The sequence below is a fragment of the Micropterus dolomieu genome, linkage group LG11 (assembly GCF_021292245.1).
Source record: "Micropterus dolomieu isolate WLL.071019.BEF.003 ecotype Adirondacks linkage group LG11, ASM2129224v1, whole genome shotgun sequence".
NCBI lineage: Eukaryota > Metazoa > Chordata > Actinopteri > Centrarchiformes > Centrarchidae > Micropterus > Micropterus dolomieu.
Window position 1 is genome coordinate 7,820,170 of NC_060160.1, and position 18,720 is coordinate 7,838,889.

At 40.1% G+C, this 18,720-nt stretch overlaps 3 protein-coding genes across 3 annotated transcripts in view; 1 reads left to right on the forward strand and 2 right to left on the reverse strand.

The window, feature by feature from the left end:
* Positions 1–4,523, forward strand: part of smc6 (structural maintenance of chromosomes 6) — a 15,593-nt gene extending 11,070 nt beyond the window's left edge. The window contains exons 22-27 of the mRNA XM_046062538.1: positions 706–851; positions 2,108–2,233; positions 2,368–2,473; positions 2,798–2,950; positions 3,056–3,153; positions 3,758–4,523. Coding sequence (XP_045918494.1) covers positions 706–851; positions 2,108–2,233; positions 2,368–2,473; positions 2,798–2,950; positions 3,056–3,153; positions 3,758–3,845 — 717 coding nt within the window. The 3' untranslated portion in view covers positions 3,846–4,523. The remainder of the gene's footprint in view (positions 1–705; positions 852–2,107; positions 2,234–2,367; positions 2,474–2,797; positions 2,951–3,055; positions 3,154–3,757) is intronic.
* Positions 4,524–4,689: 166 nt separating this feature from the next.
* On the reverse strand, positions 4,690–10,580 carry vsnl1b (visinin-like 1b). The gene is made up of 5 exons (XM_046062539.1): positions 10,522–10,580; positions 10,378–10,431; positions 8,361–8,527; positions 7,991–8,206; positions 4,690–6,523 (listed from the first exon to the last, which is right to left on the reverse strand). Exons 3-5 carry the CDS (start codon positions 8,520–8,522, stop codon positions 6,326–6,328), a joined length of 576 nt encoding a protein of 191 aa, XP_045918495.1. The 5' UTR covers positions 8,523–8,527; positions 10,378–10,431; positions 10,522–10,580; the 3' UTR covers positions 4,690–6,325.
* A 2,288-nt stretch (positions 10,581–12,868) lies between these two features.
* Positions 12,869–16,824, reverse strand: LOC123979235 (sex comb on midleg-like protein 4). Its single transcript, XM_046063063.1, has 7 exons — positions 16,549–16,824; positions 16,014–16,143; positions 15,678–15,878; positions 15,334–15,495; positions 15,023–15,247; positions 14,780–14,928; positions 12,869–14,664 (listed from the first exon to the last, which is right to left on the reverse strand). Exons 1-7 carry the CDS (start codon positions 16,777–16,779, stop codon positions 14,539–14,541), a joined length of 1,224 nt encoding a protein of 407 aa, XP_045919019.1. The 5' UTR covers positions 16,780–16,824; the 3' UTR covers positions 12,869–14,538.
* Between the last annotated feature and the right edge of the window lie 1,896 nt (positions 16,825–18,720).

Sequence of the window (18,720 nt, forward strand, 5' to 3'; positions counted from 1 at the left end):
GGATATCCTGGACGAAAACCTTTTCCAGAGTGCTCTGGACCTCAGACTGGGCCGAAGGTTTACCTTCCAACAAGACAATGACCCTAAGCACACCGCTATAATAACGAAGGAGTGGCTTGACAACAACTCCGTGGCTGTTCTTGAATGGCCCAGCCAGAGCCCTGATTTAAACCCAATTGAGCATCTCTGGAGAGACCTGAAAATGGCTGTCCACCAACGTTTACCATCCAACCTGACAGAACTGGAGAGGATCTGCAAGGAGGAATGGCAGAGGATACCCAAATCCAGATGTAAAAAACTTGTTGCATCTTTCCCAAAACGACTCATGGCTGTATTAGATCAAAAGGGTGCTTCTACTAAATACTGAGCAAAGGGTCTGAATACTTATGACCATGTGATATTTCAGTTTTTCTTTTTTAATAAATTTGCAAAAATTTCTACATTTCTGTTTTTTTCTGTCAAGATGGGGTGCTGAGTGTACATTACTGAGAAATAAAATGAACTTTTTTGATTTTTGGAAAATGGCTGCAATGAAATAAAGAGTGAAAAATTTAAAGGGGTCTGAATACTTTCCGTACCCACTGTACATCACTGATCAGTTAGTAAACTCTACCAAAGAGATGACCTCCTGCCTCCAGTGTACTGTAGATGTCTGCTGAAATTCATAATTGTCAGACTGTCAGCAGACCTCACATGTGTTGACAGGAATATGTGGGCAAAGCCACAGAGATCAGTCCTGAGCGGCAGCAGGTGACTGGCAGCACCAAGAGCATCGACGCAGAAATAACTCGGTTGAAGAAGAAAATCAAGGTGTTCGAGACCAGCCACGGCGAGCAGGAGCAGGTGGTCAGGTGAGAAATCACAGGCTTTCTAAAAAACATCTGGGACTTTGTGTTATTTCACTGTGAACTCAGATTGACTTTATTTGTAGTACAAAACATTTCCCAGGGGCCTAGGTGCTCTGGAGTCAGATCTAATGTTAGAGTTTGAGGCTGATAGTTTGTGCAGAAATTCTTTGGTTATGCAAACCGATTGCTGCAGCAGCTGTCCGGGTGGCTGGTCTCAGATGCTGGATGTGGAGGTTCTGGGCTGGTGTGTTACACGTGGTCTGCGGTTGTGAGGCCGGTTGGATGTACTGGCAAATTCTCTGAAACGAGATGGCTTATGGTAGAGAAATGAACATTCAATTCACGGGCAACAGCTCTGGGGGACATTCCTGCAGTAAGAATGCCAGTAGCTTGCTCCCTCAAAACTTGCGACATCTGTGGCATTATGCTGTGTGATGGAACTGCACATTTCCGAGTGGCCTTTTATTGTGGCCAGCCTAAGGCACACCTGTGCAATACCCATGCTGTCCAATCAGCAACTTGATATGCCACACCTGTGAGGGGGAAGGATTATCTCAGCAAAGGAGGAGTGCTCACTGACACAGATTTTGACAGGTTTGTGAACAATATTTAAGAGAAATAGGCCTTTTGTGAACATAAGGAAAGTCTTAGATCTTGATGAATGAGGACAAAAAAAAGTGTTGCATTTATAATTTTGTTCAGTTTAATATAATAATAATAATAATAATAATAATAATATATATTACTATTATATAATATACAGATATTACACTCAATGGGCCATTTTCTGTATTGAGCACTTTTACTTTTAATACTTAAAGTATATGTTGCTAATGAGACATTTGAAATAAGTAACATTTTAATGCATTACTTTTACTTACTAAACAATCTGAATATACTATCTGATGTAAATGATTACTCCACTCCTGACCACAGCATACAGGCCTGTTTGAGGCCAGCTAAGCTAACCAGGTAAGTTAGATCATTTACTGAAGACTTTTTTTTTTAGTTAGAAGAAGAGTTAGAGGAGTCTTCTAGCTTCCTTCTGTCTAATCATTTCACTGGGTTGCAGCTTTGGCAATCTAGTCAGACAAGCGATGTGTCTCTACCCACTGAGGTTCAACCCATCCAATTGAGATTTCTTCTGCCACTGACATACTTCAATCCAACCTACCCGTTGGCTATCACTAAATCATTTTCTGGCCTTATTCTGGAATAAGAAACTTAGACTGCCGTTTTCTGTCCTCTGTTCTCATTAGGGAGTACGCTGAGGCCCTCGCTCTCTACAGACACAAAACCAACCAAGTGAGAGATCTGCGTAGGTTCATCGATCGACTCGATAACATCATGTCAGACAGGCAGAACAGATACAAAGTAATGCGTAGGTAAATAACGCCCTAGTAAGTTTGAAAAATAATTCAGAAATGCTTGTATGTTGTAATGATTATAGTGTCTAACTGGCAGTGGAAAGTCCTGCTTGTGTTTGTCTGATTCTTTCATCTTTTTCTACTTCCTAAAGGTCCCTCTCTGTCAGATGCAAATTATACTTCAATAACTTTCTGATCAAGTTGAACTGCTGTGGCTCGATGATTTTTGATCACAACAACGAGACACTCTCAATCTCGGTATGTCTATTCAACATTTTCTTTAGTTTTTTTGTAAATACATGGAACGTGTCTTTGTATGTTTAAGAATATAAACAGTGTATACTGCAAAAGACTGGTGACAACACTTAAAGTTAATTACCTAAACAGAATTTACTTTTAAAGTAAGATGGGGTATCCTGGTGACCAAGTGATGGCGACATCCTCATCCTCAAGTCCGCGCCATAACTCCTCTCTCTCCCTACTGCTAGAGTCTACTACTGTTTTTCTATTTTTTTCTTTTTTCTTTTATGGGAAAAATATTCAGTACAAGTAATACACAAACCTGTTCTCGCACACGTAAAGGTAAAGCCTCCGGGCAGGGAGGATGATGGTGTGAGTGACATGAGGTCGCTGTCTGGTGGCGAACGTTCCTTCTCCACTGTTTGCTTCATGCTCTCCCTGTGGGAGATCACCGAATCACCATTCAGATGCCTCGATGAGTTTGACGTCTACATGGTGAGAGCACAGAATCTCACAAAACACAATTTGTATAAAACAATGAATGTAAGTTTGTATTTGACTCACTATGATTAAAAAGTTACCTTTATTATTTTGATCTAGGATATGCACAATCGTAGAATCTCTCTGGATCTCCTGCTGGAGCTGTCAGAGCGGCAGCACCTCCGACAGTTTGTCTTCATTACTCCCCTCACCACCAGGTGATGCTCCTCTTAATGTTTGTTTCTGTTTATGTGTTGTCCTTTCCATAATCTTTACATTTTACATAACTTTGTTTTGTGCATCTTTGTTTCCAGTATGGGGACGGAAGTGTGCCATCACATCAATTACAGAATAGATTTCTTAAAGTGGTTAATTATAATCTGTTACTCAACTGATACCTTTTGTAAAACAAATTTATGAAACGATTATTTATTTAGTTTTAAATGAAAACTGAAAATACAAATAATAAACTTATTATTAATGTGTCTGTTTCTGTCATTAAATTGTGTATTTTTAATGCATTTTTATTCTTATTTGTGAAATTATTTTAAAAAGGCTTTTCAATGTATTACTTATTAACAAGCAGTTCTATCATTATACTTTATAATTCATAAATTATTACAATTATATAATAATATATAATTTGTTAGTAGTCATTCACTGCTAGATTTAATTGCACCATCTTAGTAAGAATTTCAAATAATATAATAAAAATTATTTTGTTTTAATTATTACGGTGCCCTTCCTGTTGTCCCTCTTTGCTTAATTCACTGTGTCAGTAATGTTTGATGACTAATATTAAACATGGTTTGTGTTATGCAGCAATCTACCCAAAACCAGCCTCATCAAAATCCACCAGCTTCAGGATCCGGAACGAGTCCGGAGTGAAACGGGGGATGAAGACGTTTGAAATGAGCTCCAGTGACAACAAAAGGAATGTTTATGTGCATAGTCACTGTATATTTCTGTTTTACTGTATGTGTGTGTTGCCAGGAGGCTTGTTATTGTTGTTTTTCACTCTAAAGCCTGTTTCAGTAAGACCGGGGACTTTTAAGGATGTTGATTGGTTTGTCAGATGAAGATTTTTTTGATCTGTTTAAGTGTAAAGGGCAGTACTGCATCAAGGGGCTGTTAGCTAGTCTCCTTTTCTTCATATTAGTATTCTGAGTATTTATCATCCATTGTACACATTTTAGACATCTCAGTAACTAAGATTATCTCCAGTTCTGGTCAAACAAATATAATCATTTAACAGATTGAGTTCCCAGCTTAATAAACGAGTGCTTGTGAAGAATGCAGATCTTCAAAACAAAAAATTGTACACTGAAAGTTTTTGCTACAGTTTTACAGTGCTATTTTTATGTAGTTTACCTCAGGAGTCTGGTACCAGAGAAGACTCTACTGGACCCAGGACTCTACTTTACCTGTCAGTGTTAATATTTTTACAGTTGAAAATATTTGGACTCTGTAAATACATATGCACATTATTGTTTGGTTGAAAATGCTCATCTAGCAGTAGTTAACTGCAGTGTACAATCCTAAACGTTGTGACAATAAACTACGAGAAGAAATTGTGGATATTTAAAAACTTGTGTATGTTATACTTTTCATACATACAGGGCAGTCCATTCATGCGTTCCATCCTTTCATCTGTATCAACATGTATATTCAACATAGTCCTAAATCTGCAACTTCATTTCTATTAATCACACCTGCTAGACTTTTTCTTTTGAAAAGGCCTGGTGATGGTTTATTCATTTTAATCACTACAGAATTATTTTTGGGTGCAACACATGCCACAAGTATAAAAGAATACAGTCACTATTGATGATTTTTCATATTTGATATAAACATTTACTAGACAAAGAATTTGACATAGTGACTGGACTGAAATGTTTAAATAAGATAGACAATAATGTGAGGGTTGGTTTCAGTATATGTTATAGACAGAACAGTGAAAAGCTTCTGCAACCTCCACCACTGTAAATGGATTACAAGCGGACACTTAGTCCATGCTTGCATAGGTTAGAAATGGGGAAGCAAAACTGTTGAAAGTGAATTTCCGCAGTAACTTTAACCTACATCTTCATCCAGTTGCTGTCTCGCACTGAAACTCTCTTTCAAAAGCTTTGTCAAGCGCCTCTCATGAGGGTCCTGCATCTTTAATGATTGTTGCAAACGGAATAGTTTAGAAGATGAGACCTTCAATAAAAAGTTTCTCCTTACAAAAAAGTAGGAATGCAGTGTGTCCAGTAAACATATAGGAGGCCTTTTCTCCCTTTTTTTCTGCATCGGAAGTGGCTCCCGTCTTAACAAGGTCCCCAGCCCAGAGAGTGAGCTCCCAGCAATAAAGTCAGAACACTGTACTCAATTTCCTTTCTGTAAACATGTTGATATGTACCGAGTTAAGTTAATTAAGTCTGAATCAAATAAGCAACCTGAAAAAGAAGCCAATTTTGGATCATTGTGGGGAATAATGCATGAGTACTCACAGCTGTAATTTTGGCCTTTCCTCTAGATTAATTGGCAGCAGCACAATAAATTCATAAAAGAATGCTGCTCCATAAATATCTTTCTGCTCATCCCAGAAGTCACTAAAGCAAAATACAATACAATGCTTATGTGTGAAAGCTCTTCCTCTGAGATTACCCGACAAATGCAACCCAAATATCTTTCAAAAACTCAAGTGCCACACATACATGTGTATCAAAAGGAGGGAAGCATGCTCCCACATGACTGGAGGTGAACTAATGAGAGCCTGATGGGTCACATACTGTACATCCCATGCAACAATACTAAATGAATTCTGGAGGGTTTCTCTTTTATAACCACCTAAAGATGCAAAAGGTAAGAGATTATTTTTTTGACACATAATATATGCATGCAAAGAACCTACTCTTCTTGGTTCCATCATGTGAAAACATCTGGAACAGACAGGAGCTTCCCTATTCTCCAAGAGCTGAACAAGTCTGGATAGTAGAGACAGTTACAATTATCATAGGAATTATTGTTTTGTTACTATTATGTAAAGCGTACAGTAGTTGCAGCAGTGAACACTGGGGGATCCTAAATACTGCAGGAACATAGTTGTATGCAGTGCTTCACTGATATACAAGCTAAGGTTCAATGAGAATGTATAGGGTTACTGTGCACAAATCACATTGGCATGTTTAGAAATAGAAATGTATGATATCTTATAGCTATATTCAAAATTATTCAGCATTTGACATTCTCATGCATACAACCACAAGAAGCGAGTCCATTGAAAAATAGTCCAAGCATTGTTTTTTTTTCCTGTGGAAATGGCAAATAACCTAATGAGACATTAAAACATGTGCTGCTGTCCAGAGTGTGTGGATTACAGTGAGGAGAGGAGCGAGCAGGGAGAGCTCACTTCTGCATGTCACACTGCAACAGGAGCACGATGGACGGGTCGCCTTTCGCCGCCTCTTTGAACTCCTCCAACGAGATCTGGTCGTCGTTGTTCTTATCCATTTTGCTGAATATCTTGTCCACCCTCTGCTGTGGTGTCAAACCATCCTCGTTCATCTTCATCATGATCACAGTGCCCACCATTTTGTAGATAGCCTGTTGGTGAGGCGCAGTGAGAAATTAGCAGAGGATTGTTTCTTATATAATCCAGTGATGCCTACATGTGTTTATTTGTCCATAAAGATAGAGATCAATGATCCTCAACAATGGGTATTTGTAACCTAGGAGTACTTTTGCAGTTTCCAGAGGACGTGGAAAGCTCAATAAATTAATTAAACTAAACAAAAACAAATCGGAATTGTAAATGATCTAAAAAATATATTTTTATATATTCCACATATTTGTGCAAAAGAAAATAGGATAACAAATTGATGGGATGCTAATCATAAATTTACAATAACATAAGCTGCCCATCAAACTGAGTCAGACGTGGCACATTAACACCACGTGCTGCAATTAAGAGTGCATGAAAACTAAGCAAGCAGAAAAGTTTTAATAGAAGTTTAAACATTTGAAATACAAATGGGTGACAAATGAACTGAAAACCAACATGAAGTTTCTTAGTTAGGCCACCTCGAGCCTCCAGAACAACTTTAGTGTCCCTTGCCAAGTCTGTGGATCTCAAATGGAAGAGGAACACTATTCCTCCACAAGATATTACCTCATTAACATACGCAACCTGTGAAACCAGGTTCAGATCTGGTGACTATAAAGGCTGTGGCATTTTATTCATGTCATTTTCGTTTTACATGATCATGATTCACCAAACTACTGACTGATCCCTGGTACACGGAAGCTTCTGCATTTGCTATGTTTCTCCTCTCTTTTATTAAGGTTTTCCTCTAATTTGTCCCCTGTCTGTTGCTCAGTAATGTGTAAATGATTGAAGCATCCAGCTTTTGCCACTCAAAGTGGTAGTAATACTATATGAATGTAAACATAACCAATGCAATGTAAACAGTGACTATTCTATTACATGAAAAAATAATAGTAATAGCAACCACTGATATAATTAATAGTGTTAAATAACATCAACTTTGGCCAATGAAGGGGTACTTGAGTTAATCTAATAGGGCTGTGGGACAAAAAAGGTTGGGAACCACTGATGTAGCTTTGGAATAAAGCACACACCACATTTATCGCTACAGGCATTTTCTTTGGCATTTCCTTCGAGTTAAGTCTGTTATTATTCCTGGCAATAATAATAATATCACTATATATCGTATACTGTATATTATAATGTTTTATTGCTGTACTTTTACTGTGTGAGTGTCTTGTTGTTGTATTAAACCTGTGAAGCACCTTGGCCATCCTTGGTTGTTTTAAGTGTGCTATATAAATAAAATTGATATTGATATTGATATTAAGTATGCTCCAGTATCACTGAGACATAGGCCAGATTTACTATACTGACTGTATTTCCAGAAGTGACCTAATGTAATCCAATACAACTGCGACTTTGATCATTGTGAAACTGCCTCTGTACTCATTGCAGGTGTGCAGGAGGCTAATAACAACAACAAAAACAGAGCCAGTCCCCTTAATGACTTGATATTCCCTTACCTCGATTATCTCCAGCATCTCCACTCTGGTGATTTTGCCGTCACCATCCAGGTCATACATGTTGAAGGCCCAATTGAGTTTCTGCTCAAAGCTGCCACGGGATGTGATGGACAGGGCGCAGATGAACTCTCGGAAATCAATGGTGCCATCTCCGTTTTTGTCAAAGGTTCTGAAGGCGTGTTGTGCAAACTTTGATGCATCGCCGTAAGGGAAGAACTGCAAATGTGAAAGAGATGTGTTTAATAATTCAGTGAGGGATTTAAAAACGTCAGTAATAGCAATAGTTTTATGATGTATGAATAGCCATGGCATGATTCAATGTTCAGACAGAAAAGAAGCAGATGATCTTTAGGCGGTGGTTCACACAGACCTTGACATAAAGCTGCTGGAACTCATCCAGATTCAGCCTGCCAGTGGGGCAGTCTTTCAGGAAGCCTTTGTACCACTGCTTCAGCTCGTGTTCATTAAACTCTGTGTTCTTCACCAGATCCTCCATCACCTCAGGAGTCAGCTTGCTGTTCTGCTTTCCCATGGTTCCTGCAGTGCAAGAACACGTGAATACTGCATTTGTATATGCTTGAGCAAGTATGAAAATCTCTATCTAGCACAGCATAGAAAACTGCCTTTTTATTTCTTCTTCAAACATGAGTACAGAGAGTAAATGTGTGGGATGTTTGCATGTACCACGTGTGTGTGTGTGTGTGTGTGTGTGTGTGTGTGTTTGTGTGTGTGTGCGTGTGTGCGTGCGTGTGTGCGTGCGTGGCGAGGGGTGGGGGGGTGGGGTTCAGGCAGCTAAATATTTCTGTGCTGGTCCTCGTGTTCTATTTCTGTCCCCTCAGCCTGCTTGTGCCAGTCTGTGGCCCGGGTAGCACTGACCTGGATCATCACTTTCAAAGCAGATTCAGATCATCAAATGTTCAATTGCTGCTATCAAGTTTCCACTGCAAATACTGTCCTACAACCTACAAACTGACAGTAACAGTAAAGCATGTGCTTGGTTGTAAGACGGACACCGCTGCAGTAAAACTGCACATCAGTAGAACTGAGTGAGGACAACATGCAGGATGCACACAGAAGACCTGCTGTAATCTGGATTAGTGGGGAATATAGCTCATAACATGTGGTCTGTATATATTAAGACAGCTGTGGGCAATCCACAAACTAATCAGCCTGGATTAGTTTGTTATCCACACTGAGGGGCCTCAGTAACAGTCATGACAACTTCAGCAACCTTACCAGAACAGCCTGTCAGAAGCCCCAGATTCATAAATTATCGACTAATGGTGTGGCAAATTATATAAATTGGTCAACAATGCGTCAATTCTCAATACATAATTTAACAAAAGAGACAGCAGAATAATGTTTTGCATATTCGAACACCATGCACACACTGTGGGAATCTCTATCACTTGAGACCAACATATGGTCCACATCTCTGCAGCAGCATGACAGCAGGCTGAACAAGCTCCACCACACACAGCAGCACTGCATTGGCTCGGGGCCTTGCACAACAAACAGCAGAACTGTGTGCTGCAGCCAAAATCAGTGCAAACCACCGCGTTTTATGTGCACACGCTGCTTGTCATATAACCAATCCTGGGGTACGTGAATGGTAATTATAGCATCTGATCTTGGGTTTAATCTCTAAAATAGGCTACGGTGAATGACCTTGAGGAAAACGAAATTGTTTCACGGAGCACTGAGCTGAGAAAACGATTCAGACATCATGCAAATGTGTTTTAGGGAAATATCCGCTTCATATCAGCACAGGCCACAGGTATGAATGACTTGTTTTGCCCAAACAGAGGCCAACAGATGCTGTTTTATTTCACGTTTTGGGCAATGACATCTGAGTTAATGCTATTAAAGCTAACCGCCTCCTGTGAGGGCAGAGAGGGAGCGCTGCTGCATTCCGATGGAAACGACGCAGTGAGAGCATTTTCAGATTAGATCGCTCCATCCTGCTCCTTATGACACCTCTCCATGCGCATCGGGGCGAAAAAAAACATGTCAAAATTTCATAAGCAAACAGATCTATTTTTAAAACACAAGACAGCTCCCTCGGTGCCACCTCGGAACCACATCAGAGTCGTATAAAAGCCAATTCCTTGCGCAAATCTTGATGACATTTTGTCAATACCTCAAATTATTACTCAGTTTTATTTCTGCATTTTCTGCTTGTTTCTAGGCAAAACACAGTGTCTTTATTTTAAAGGATGCGCAGGTGCCCGCGTGCCAGCCCTCAGCTCGATCCCATTCAGTCAAACAGAAGGAAAATATGAAAGAAATAATGGGTGGCACATTCACATAAACCATTCTCTGCCTCTGAAATCTGAAAATCTAACACATGACATGTAGCCTACATCTGCAGGCACATCACTTCTTACCTTAGTACAGCCTATATTTGGTGATTCTCTATCGGAATAAATCTGCTGTGGCTTCTGCAAAGTACAGAAAACCCCCCTCCGATGGAAACGTTTGCACAAAAGGGATTATTTTCAACACTGCTCGCCTCTTTTACAAAAACACACCCGCTAATGAAATGTCTGGATTTTCCCGACGTTATTCCAGATGAGGCGCAGCAGGGACCGATCCCACGCCAGTCTGTGGTTATGCGACTACAGGAGCGCGGCGTCACCCGTGTGCATCACAGCCTGATCATAAGTTCACTGTTGCTCTGCCGCTCGGCTTGGGTTCAGCTGGATCCTGTCACGATATAACCGGATCCTTCATCGTGATGATGAGGATAGCATGAAATTTCATCATCAGGAAATTTACACATTTCGGATTGTGGTGGGTGTAAAGAGTGCGCAACATTGTGCTATTCATTTATGATTGATCAATAGTTCACTGTAACCTCTGAGGAATTAGATTCAGTAAGGGTGAAATATTCTAGTCCTAGGGTCATTAAACGTGGCTTTTAATAATAATGGAGTTTCAGAATCAGGGCTGGATAACCAACCAGGGGCCCCCAAGGATTACCACACACCAATATGTAGCCTACTAGGTTTCATTTCCCAGCAAGGTCACAGTATAATTACAGCTCTTGTGTGGAAATGCAGAATCCTTTATTTATTTATAGATTTCTTTAATTAAGCAATACTGAAATGCTTTTGTACATACGGGCTCTGAAGAGATCCCTTTCTGTTTCTAATGTAGATGGGGTCTTTTGACAGTGGTAGGGGCACTCAGCCACTAATAAAGCATGTATAAGGCTAAAGAGAATTGAAAATGAGAATTTGAAAAAAATAACCTATCAATTAACTTTCCCCAGCATCATATAGTTGCCAAGAATTAGATGAAAATAATGAAAGGGTAGAGTGGGGTAAGACGCCCCCCCTAAGATCAATGTCTATTTGCTGACACATTAAATAATATTTTATAGGGTTTTTTTGTATCTTGGAAATGGCCATGCTTAGGGTAACATAATACAAAGTAAAATAAATACCTGCAGTTGACAAATTAATTTGAATTTAATCAAATGTATGTTTTAGGAGAAAGGCATTTTTCCCAGCTATGGTGTGAAATCATTTTAATATGTGCAAATTACAGATATAATTAACTACAAGTAGCTGGTTAAAAGCCTATGTTGTAGAAATAAACTTGCCCTGCCTTATGTTATTAGCTTTCCTATAATTAATTTGTCAGACTTTTAAATGGTGAGGTTGCTGGCATCTTAACCCATGTTACCCTACCGCTCCTGAGTCTGTCCAATAAATATGAAGCTAAAGCCAGCAGCCAGTTAGCTTAGCTTAGCATAAAGACTGGAAACAGAGGAAAACGCGGGTAAAACAGCTAGCCTTGCCCTGTCCAAAGGTAGAAAATCTTCTATCTCTTGGTTTGAAACATTTGCCAGTCAAGTAGTGGACACTCCAGGAAGTCACTGCCCAAGAAATAGTCCAGAGACATAACCCCTCGTAACATCACAACGTGTTGTTTTTACACTTCATTTGTTGTACAGAAATACAAACAAGATCATAATGTGTTAATTAATATGAGCATTTGTTGTCTTTGGACAGAACTAGCTATTCCCCCTGTGTCCAGTCTTTATGCTAAGCTATGCTAACCTGCTGCTGGCTTTAGCTTCATATTTAGGCTATATGTTTTATATTCCTAAACTAAATTGTTACACAGCAAATTGCTGATTGGAGTGAAACCTGTGACAATATCTATGTAGGCCTATATGTTAATATACAGTAAAAGAGTAAACCTGTTCTTAATTTATGGGGACCCCTTGAGAGCCCCGATAATGCAGAGCCCTGGAGGATACCAGTTTGGAAGCCATGTAGGTCACCTTTGTTAAATCACGTGTGTTGAAGCACAGTTGAGGCTCCAAGCCAAAGCAAGTCTCAGATGAGTGGACCCACATTAAAATCTGGATCCATTTAAATTACTTATGTATAAAAACAAGCAGCAACATTTGAATAAAACCCTCCATCACAACTGCATCCTGTTGGAACCAATACTAAAATGGGTAAATAAAAAGTCTGTCTCACACACAAATCTCTGATTACTTGATTTCTTAATTTAATACTCACATACAGTACAGTATACACATAAGATTTCCTTTACATCTCACAAACACAAAGGCAAACAGTTAAATACATAGATAACTTTAGCACCAGCATAGAGTACTGATCCACTCAGCTTTCTCTAAAACTCTTATTCATAGTGATTTTCAAAATAAAACACCTTAGCTTGATTTCACTAGGCATGGCTTACATGTAATATCTTTACAGCAGCATTCACTTACAAAGGTTAATTGATTAAAAAAGGATGCATACTGTACACCAAAAGTGGTATACAAAAGCAATACTATATTATATACCCATTTACATGGTTTTCTCAGTGTAACATTTAAATGTTTAGTGTGTTTTGACAACTTCTGTATCAACACCGATGCTGAATAAAAACATAGAAACATATGAATTAAAAAACATTCCTATGAGTATACATGAAGAGCCTTTGGAGATAATTGGCATGTGACAATCTTGCATATCGAAACATAAATATATCACGTTCACAATGCTCTCGCTTTTCTTTATATATACTAAAAAGAGAGCGACTGTCTTTATGTAGGCTATGTTTTGCTTAAGTTATACTGTTATTAATTATAATAAAAAAGAATGAGAAATCCAATCCGGACATTACTTTTTTTGTTACACAGCAATGTGAAAAAATAGTATCAAAATGATTTTCTAAATCTCTCAATCAAAAAGCAATGTAGTATTTAATGCACCATTTTTCAGTACAGTTATAGACATGTTTTCAGCTTGGTAACCGCGAGTAAACAAGATCCTACGGTGAGATTTGACAAAGTTTCTTAAGGTATAAAGTGTTTTCTGTTATACATTTCTTGTCAGATGATGAATATATATATATGAGTAAATCTGCATGCAGCAGACAGATGTGCTGCCTATGAAGGTTTGTGAGACAAAACATTTTCTTACACTGGTCGTCTTTTACTGATTACATTATGTTAAATTTTGTATGAAGGATGCATTCTACACTGTGATGGTTTTTAGTTCAAAATCTGTGCCAAATGTAAGAGCAAGTAAATAAGAGAAGAGAGCGTATGAGAGGGGTGAATTTGTGATTAACACTACATGACATCATGGTAATATTCAGCAAAATGTACCAAGAGGATTCAGCTGTAGACCTCATGTGTGGGGACCCCAGGTCAGCAAGCCATTGGGAAGAGAGTAGGATTACAGCTATGAGGTACATCACTTCCTCTAGCGGTCTTTTTCCCACTTGATATGAACATTTCTCTGCTCAAGACTTAAGAACAGAATTTATATTTTTATAATAATAATAATGTATCAATGAGAACGTGAAAACAATGTGACAATGGGAAAGGAGTTGCTTGTAGTGATGAACCTCAAGAGACTTATCACCCAAATCTGCATCTCCATGCAGCTTTATGGAGCTTTAAAGCGACTTTCAGCTCATTGTTCAGTGGTCCGGATGTAATTTTACTGTTCTGATTCACTCTCACTGGCCACAGCAGGCAGCTGTACACTACCCAATCAGCACCAGACCGCAGACAGATACAGCTAGAGACTAGCTGGTGAACATAGTGGAGCATTTAGCAGATAAAGATCCAGATATTTCCCTCAGGAGTTGTTAGAGACCAAAACAGAGCTGAAAGAGAGCATTGGACTTATATTTGTCAGGTGGCCAGGAACATGACTCCAAACAAATTATAATGCTGCTCTGACAATACTGGATGTGAAAATAAGCAGATGTTTGCTAAAAACTTTGTCAAATCAACATAAACGTTGATGACATGTCAATGTTGTGTCCATCAGTTATTGTAGGTTTAAGTAGTGGTAATGTGATGTGAAAAACTAGCTAAATCATCTTTTCTAAACTGTGCTAGCCTGATTGATGAAAGGAGGTTTCATCCCCCAGGTATTTCTCAGTATCCCAGAAATTTCTCTTATCCCAGTGGCTTACAGACCTGCAGTCCCCAGATGTGATCCTTCAGAAATGTATTGAAGGGGGTGTGTGTGTGTGTGTGGGGGGGTATATATCATCGAAGACTTTCAGAACTTAGTCTGCTTTAGTTTGTCGATGTGGTAGCAAAGCTTCAAGGCTGGCCCCAGCTTCAGTCCGAGGTACTTCATGATCATGTCGCTCTTTAGGAGTAACAAAGCATTTCCATCGATCTCCTGAGAGAAGCAAGAGAAGAAGTTGGTGGTGTCACTTCCACTGGATATTCATTCTGGCCAAGTGAAACAGTGAAACAAGTCTGGCTGTCAAGAATATGATGGAAAACAAACTTACATGTTTCCTAAAGACATCTGAATGGGGGCCTAGAGCCTGGGGGTCAGCATCCCTGATGAACCAGACAACATCTTCCACAGACCAGGTGGATGGGTCCTTATTGGGTGGAGCCTTGGACTCCTGGGTCTCTGGAGATGCATTATAACCTCCTGGGAGAAAAGAGGACAGAAAGTTGCTTTACTTTCCTATCTCAGAGAAATAAACACCAAAGCAATCCTGGTTTTGTCTACCGTGACTTCCCACCTGTCCTGTTGCTCTCTGGGAACGTGTTTGGGCTGGTGGACGACTGCCGGCACATGCTCATGGAGGCCGAGCCGTTGGAGAACTGCTGTGACGAACGAAACCCATAGGAGGACTTTGGCGAATAGGACGAGCTTATGGAGTTGAAAGCAGAATCGCCAGGGTCCACGGAGTAGCGCTTGCCGTCGGACTGGTCTAAATGGTAGTCCTCAGTCATAGATGTTTCAGCTAAAGATTAGATCAAAATCTGCTCAAATAATTTGTTTATATCAACATATCAGCTACCATTAGACAGACAGAACATTTAGAAGTACCATCTGACTGGTAAGAGCCACCACTGTGCTGGGTAATGGGCTGATCACTGAAGAGGTTTTCACAGTGCAAGCTGCGGCAGAGCTTCTTCAGAAAACGAAGCACATAGTCGATGCTGTTCACCACAGGGAGGCTGAGAAGGTGCTGCTTCCCATCAAATGTGGCTGGAAGAGCAAAACAGGGGGCCACTTGAAACAACATCACAGTTTAGACGCAATTTCTCACAAATTGGCTAATTAAGCCGTTAGAAATGCATGTTTTCTACTCAGTACCACCACAGGTTAAGTGGTAATAAAGCTTTTGAACAAGTAGAAAGCAACACCTGAGGGAGGTCTTTGTACAACACCTGATATTTTTTCTCCCCCGTAGCCTTGTGTGAGGAGAGTGAACACTGTTTTCTGCTGGAAGGCGCTGTCGATGCAGCCTTGGACGGCCTGCTGCAGAACCACAGAGGGCCTGTCGGGTCCAAAGTGATCAGGGAGCTGCTGGATCTTCTTCCTGTCCAAGTTGGGGCCGGTGTTGGCTTGCTTGTTGATGTAGATACAGACTGACACAGGGAAAACATAAGTGGAGGCACTTAAAACCTAAATTATATTAATGGTCTTTAAGTGTTTTTAAACAAATCAGGACTGGATTGTAAAGACAAAAAGCCCATTAATGCCTCTTGTGTTTTGTGTCCTACCTGTAAGCACCTGGGGCGTGGCAGAGTGGGGGATGGTCGCGGCATCCTGAGGAATGGAGCTCATATCGGGCTCAGGGGTGCTGCTGGGTGGAGAGATAGCCAACGGCGTCATCACCATCCTGGGTTTGAGCTGCGGGAGGAGAAGTTTTTGCATTCCTGTATTTATTTACAGGCATATCATTTCTTTACTAAATCATGTAGGGATGGTGATGGTGGAATAATCGAGATACCAAATCTGTATAAAGTTCAAGTGAAATGCTACAGAAAAGTAATTTTGTGGATATTTATGGATAAAAAAACAGACATATTTCCATGAATGACCCCTTCTGACATAAAAAATATTGCCTTAATAGCTGACTACAGCAGAACAAAGCCTCACAGATGTTAAGTCTCTCTCGGTTACTCTGGGGTCCCACAAAACCTGAAGGGCATGGAGCCGATGTGTCTGTGTCTTTCTGTGTACACATGCATTATTTAAACACACTGCATCCACACACCACAGCTCATCCCCCGTTCCCCCCCCCATCTGGCTGACCTTGAAGCCTGGCTTTCTCCCCCTCTTCTTTGGCACTTTGAGCGGAGGGAGCGACTCGGGGTAACGGTTGGGAAAATCCATCTTGGCGACATTGCGGAGCGGGGGTCTCCCTCTCTTCCTGCCTGGTATCTTTCCCGACTGGCTGGGGATGAAGGAGGGAGCCACTGCAGCTGATTGCATTTCACTGTTGTTACCGTCTGATTTTTGTGCCGTTGCTGCTGGTACACTCATTTGGAGCTGGAGACAAAGGAAACAAGCTCAAGCTATGGAAATGCAAAGACACATGCACTTTACTTGCACATTAATCCTCCTCCTCAACAACTACATGTTAGTGAGCAGCATTAGCATCAATTTAGAGCAGACATAGAGGAAGCAGAATGGCTTGGCAAAGATGTGCAACAGCAACATCCAAACACTAAGAGTCTGCAGAATACTCAGCTGGGCAATGCGGTGAGAGGAGCAGTATTTAGCAGAGCACCATAACAAGCAAACAACACAAAAGGCAGCCATGCATGAGCTGTGGAGGAAACAGCACCTCCATCCTGCACTGATAACACACCAATAAACCTGAGAGAGAGTGAAAGAGAGAGAGGAGGGGGTGTCTATTACCTGCTGTCTTCTATTGTGAAAGCCTAAGAGCCAAGCCCTTTTGTCTTAAATCCCAGAAGCCTAAAGGTGACTACAAAGCTAAATCCCAAACAATGCAGGGAAAGCCATCTTTGCGCTTGCTGTATGTGGCTTTTCCTCGTCCCCTTTTACTTAACACAGTACTGCTGCTGCTGCTGCTGCTGCTGCTGCTGCTCGGCACACAGGCTGCAGACATCTCATTAGACTAATGCATTCAGCAGTGGCAGAGGGAGGGGGAAATTGACTTCACCATGGCTACCCAGCTATGAATTACCATTACGATGACAGCTTCCACCCTAATCTTTAAAAAAGAAAAGGCAGCTACAAGAAAAGAAACATGTGGCACATCTCCCATGCTGCAGCAGAGCTAACCAGGAATGAAGAACCAGCAATTCATACGTCCACAATAGATCTTATTTCAAGCTGATTTGTCCGAGCATACAGTATGTAAACAAACAATAAGCAGCCATCATGCACTCACCATCCAAAACAGATGTGGAGTGTCCCTACACTCCTCGCTCTGGTTCCTATATGTTTCCTGCTTCCTATAGCAGATCTCAAAGCAAGGCGGATTCCACTGTAATACTGTATGTATACGTGTGTGTGTACAACAGAGACAGACAGACAGAGAGAGAGTGACAGTGTGTGTGTGCATTAAAGAGAGACGGGGGAGGGGGTGTAGAAAGGCTCCCCTGTTGTCATGGCAACAAGCCTGTAAGCCCTGAAACACCCTGACAATTGTCTGCCATGTTTGGTCTGCTCAGTGCTGAGGAGGTATAATTAGACTGAGGAGGACTGAGGAGTTTCTGCCGTTAATTATAATGGGAATATTCATCGGAAAGTTAGTATTCAGAGGGTTTAATCAAAGAGTCAATCGACAGAAAAAAAAAAATACGTTTCTACTATTTTGATAATTGAATAATAATTTTAGACATTTTTTAAGCAACAAAAGCCAAACGTGTGCTGGTTAAAGCTTCTCAGATGTGAGGCTTTGATGCTTTTCTTTGTCATAGTAAACTTAATATATTTGGGTTTTGGACTGTTGGTCAAAAAAAACAAGACATTTGTAGATGTAAACTTTGAGCTGTGGGAAATTAAAACAGGCATTTTTCATTATTTTCCGGAAATAATGAAAATAACTGTTAGTTGCAGCCCCAGATATAATATTTAAACTGCAGTTATCAGATATCACAGCAGATCACAGTTAATTCATTATTTTAATTGCTAAACATACTCTGGTTCTAGTCTCTCAAATGTGCTGCTTTTCATGTTTTATATCATTGTAAATCTAATATCTCTGGGTTTTTGACTGTTAGTTAACAAAATAAACAATTTGGAGACATTACTTTTTTTTACAGATTAAAAATTATCATTAGTCGCAGCTCTAAATGATATAGCTGATGAATGTGAATATATTCCCAGAATATATATTTTCCCCCTTTAATGTGTTTATAATATATCACAATTTTCCATATCCTTGTGTTAATTAGTGGGAAGGCTCAGCAGCTTGTTAATATTGTGTTTTAATTTCAATGATTTGCACAA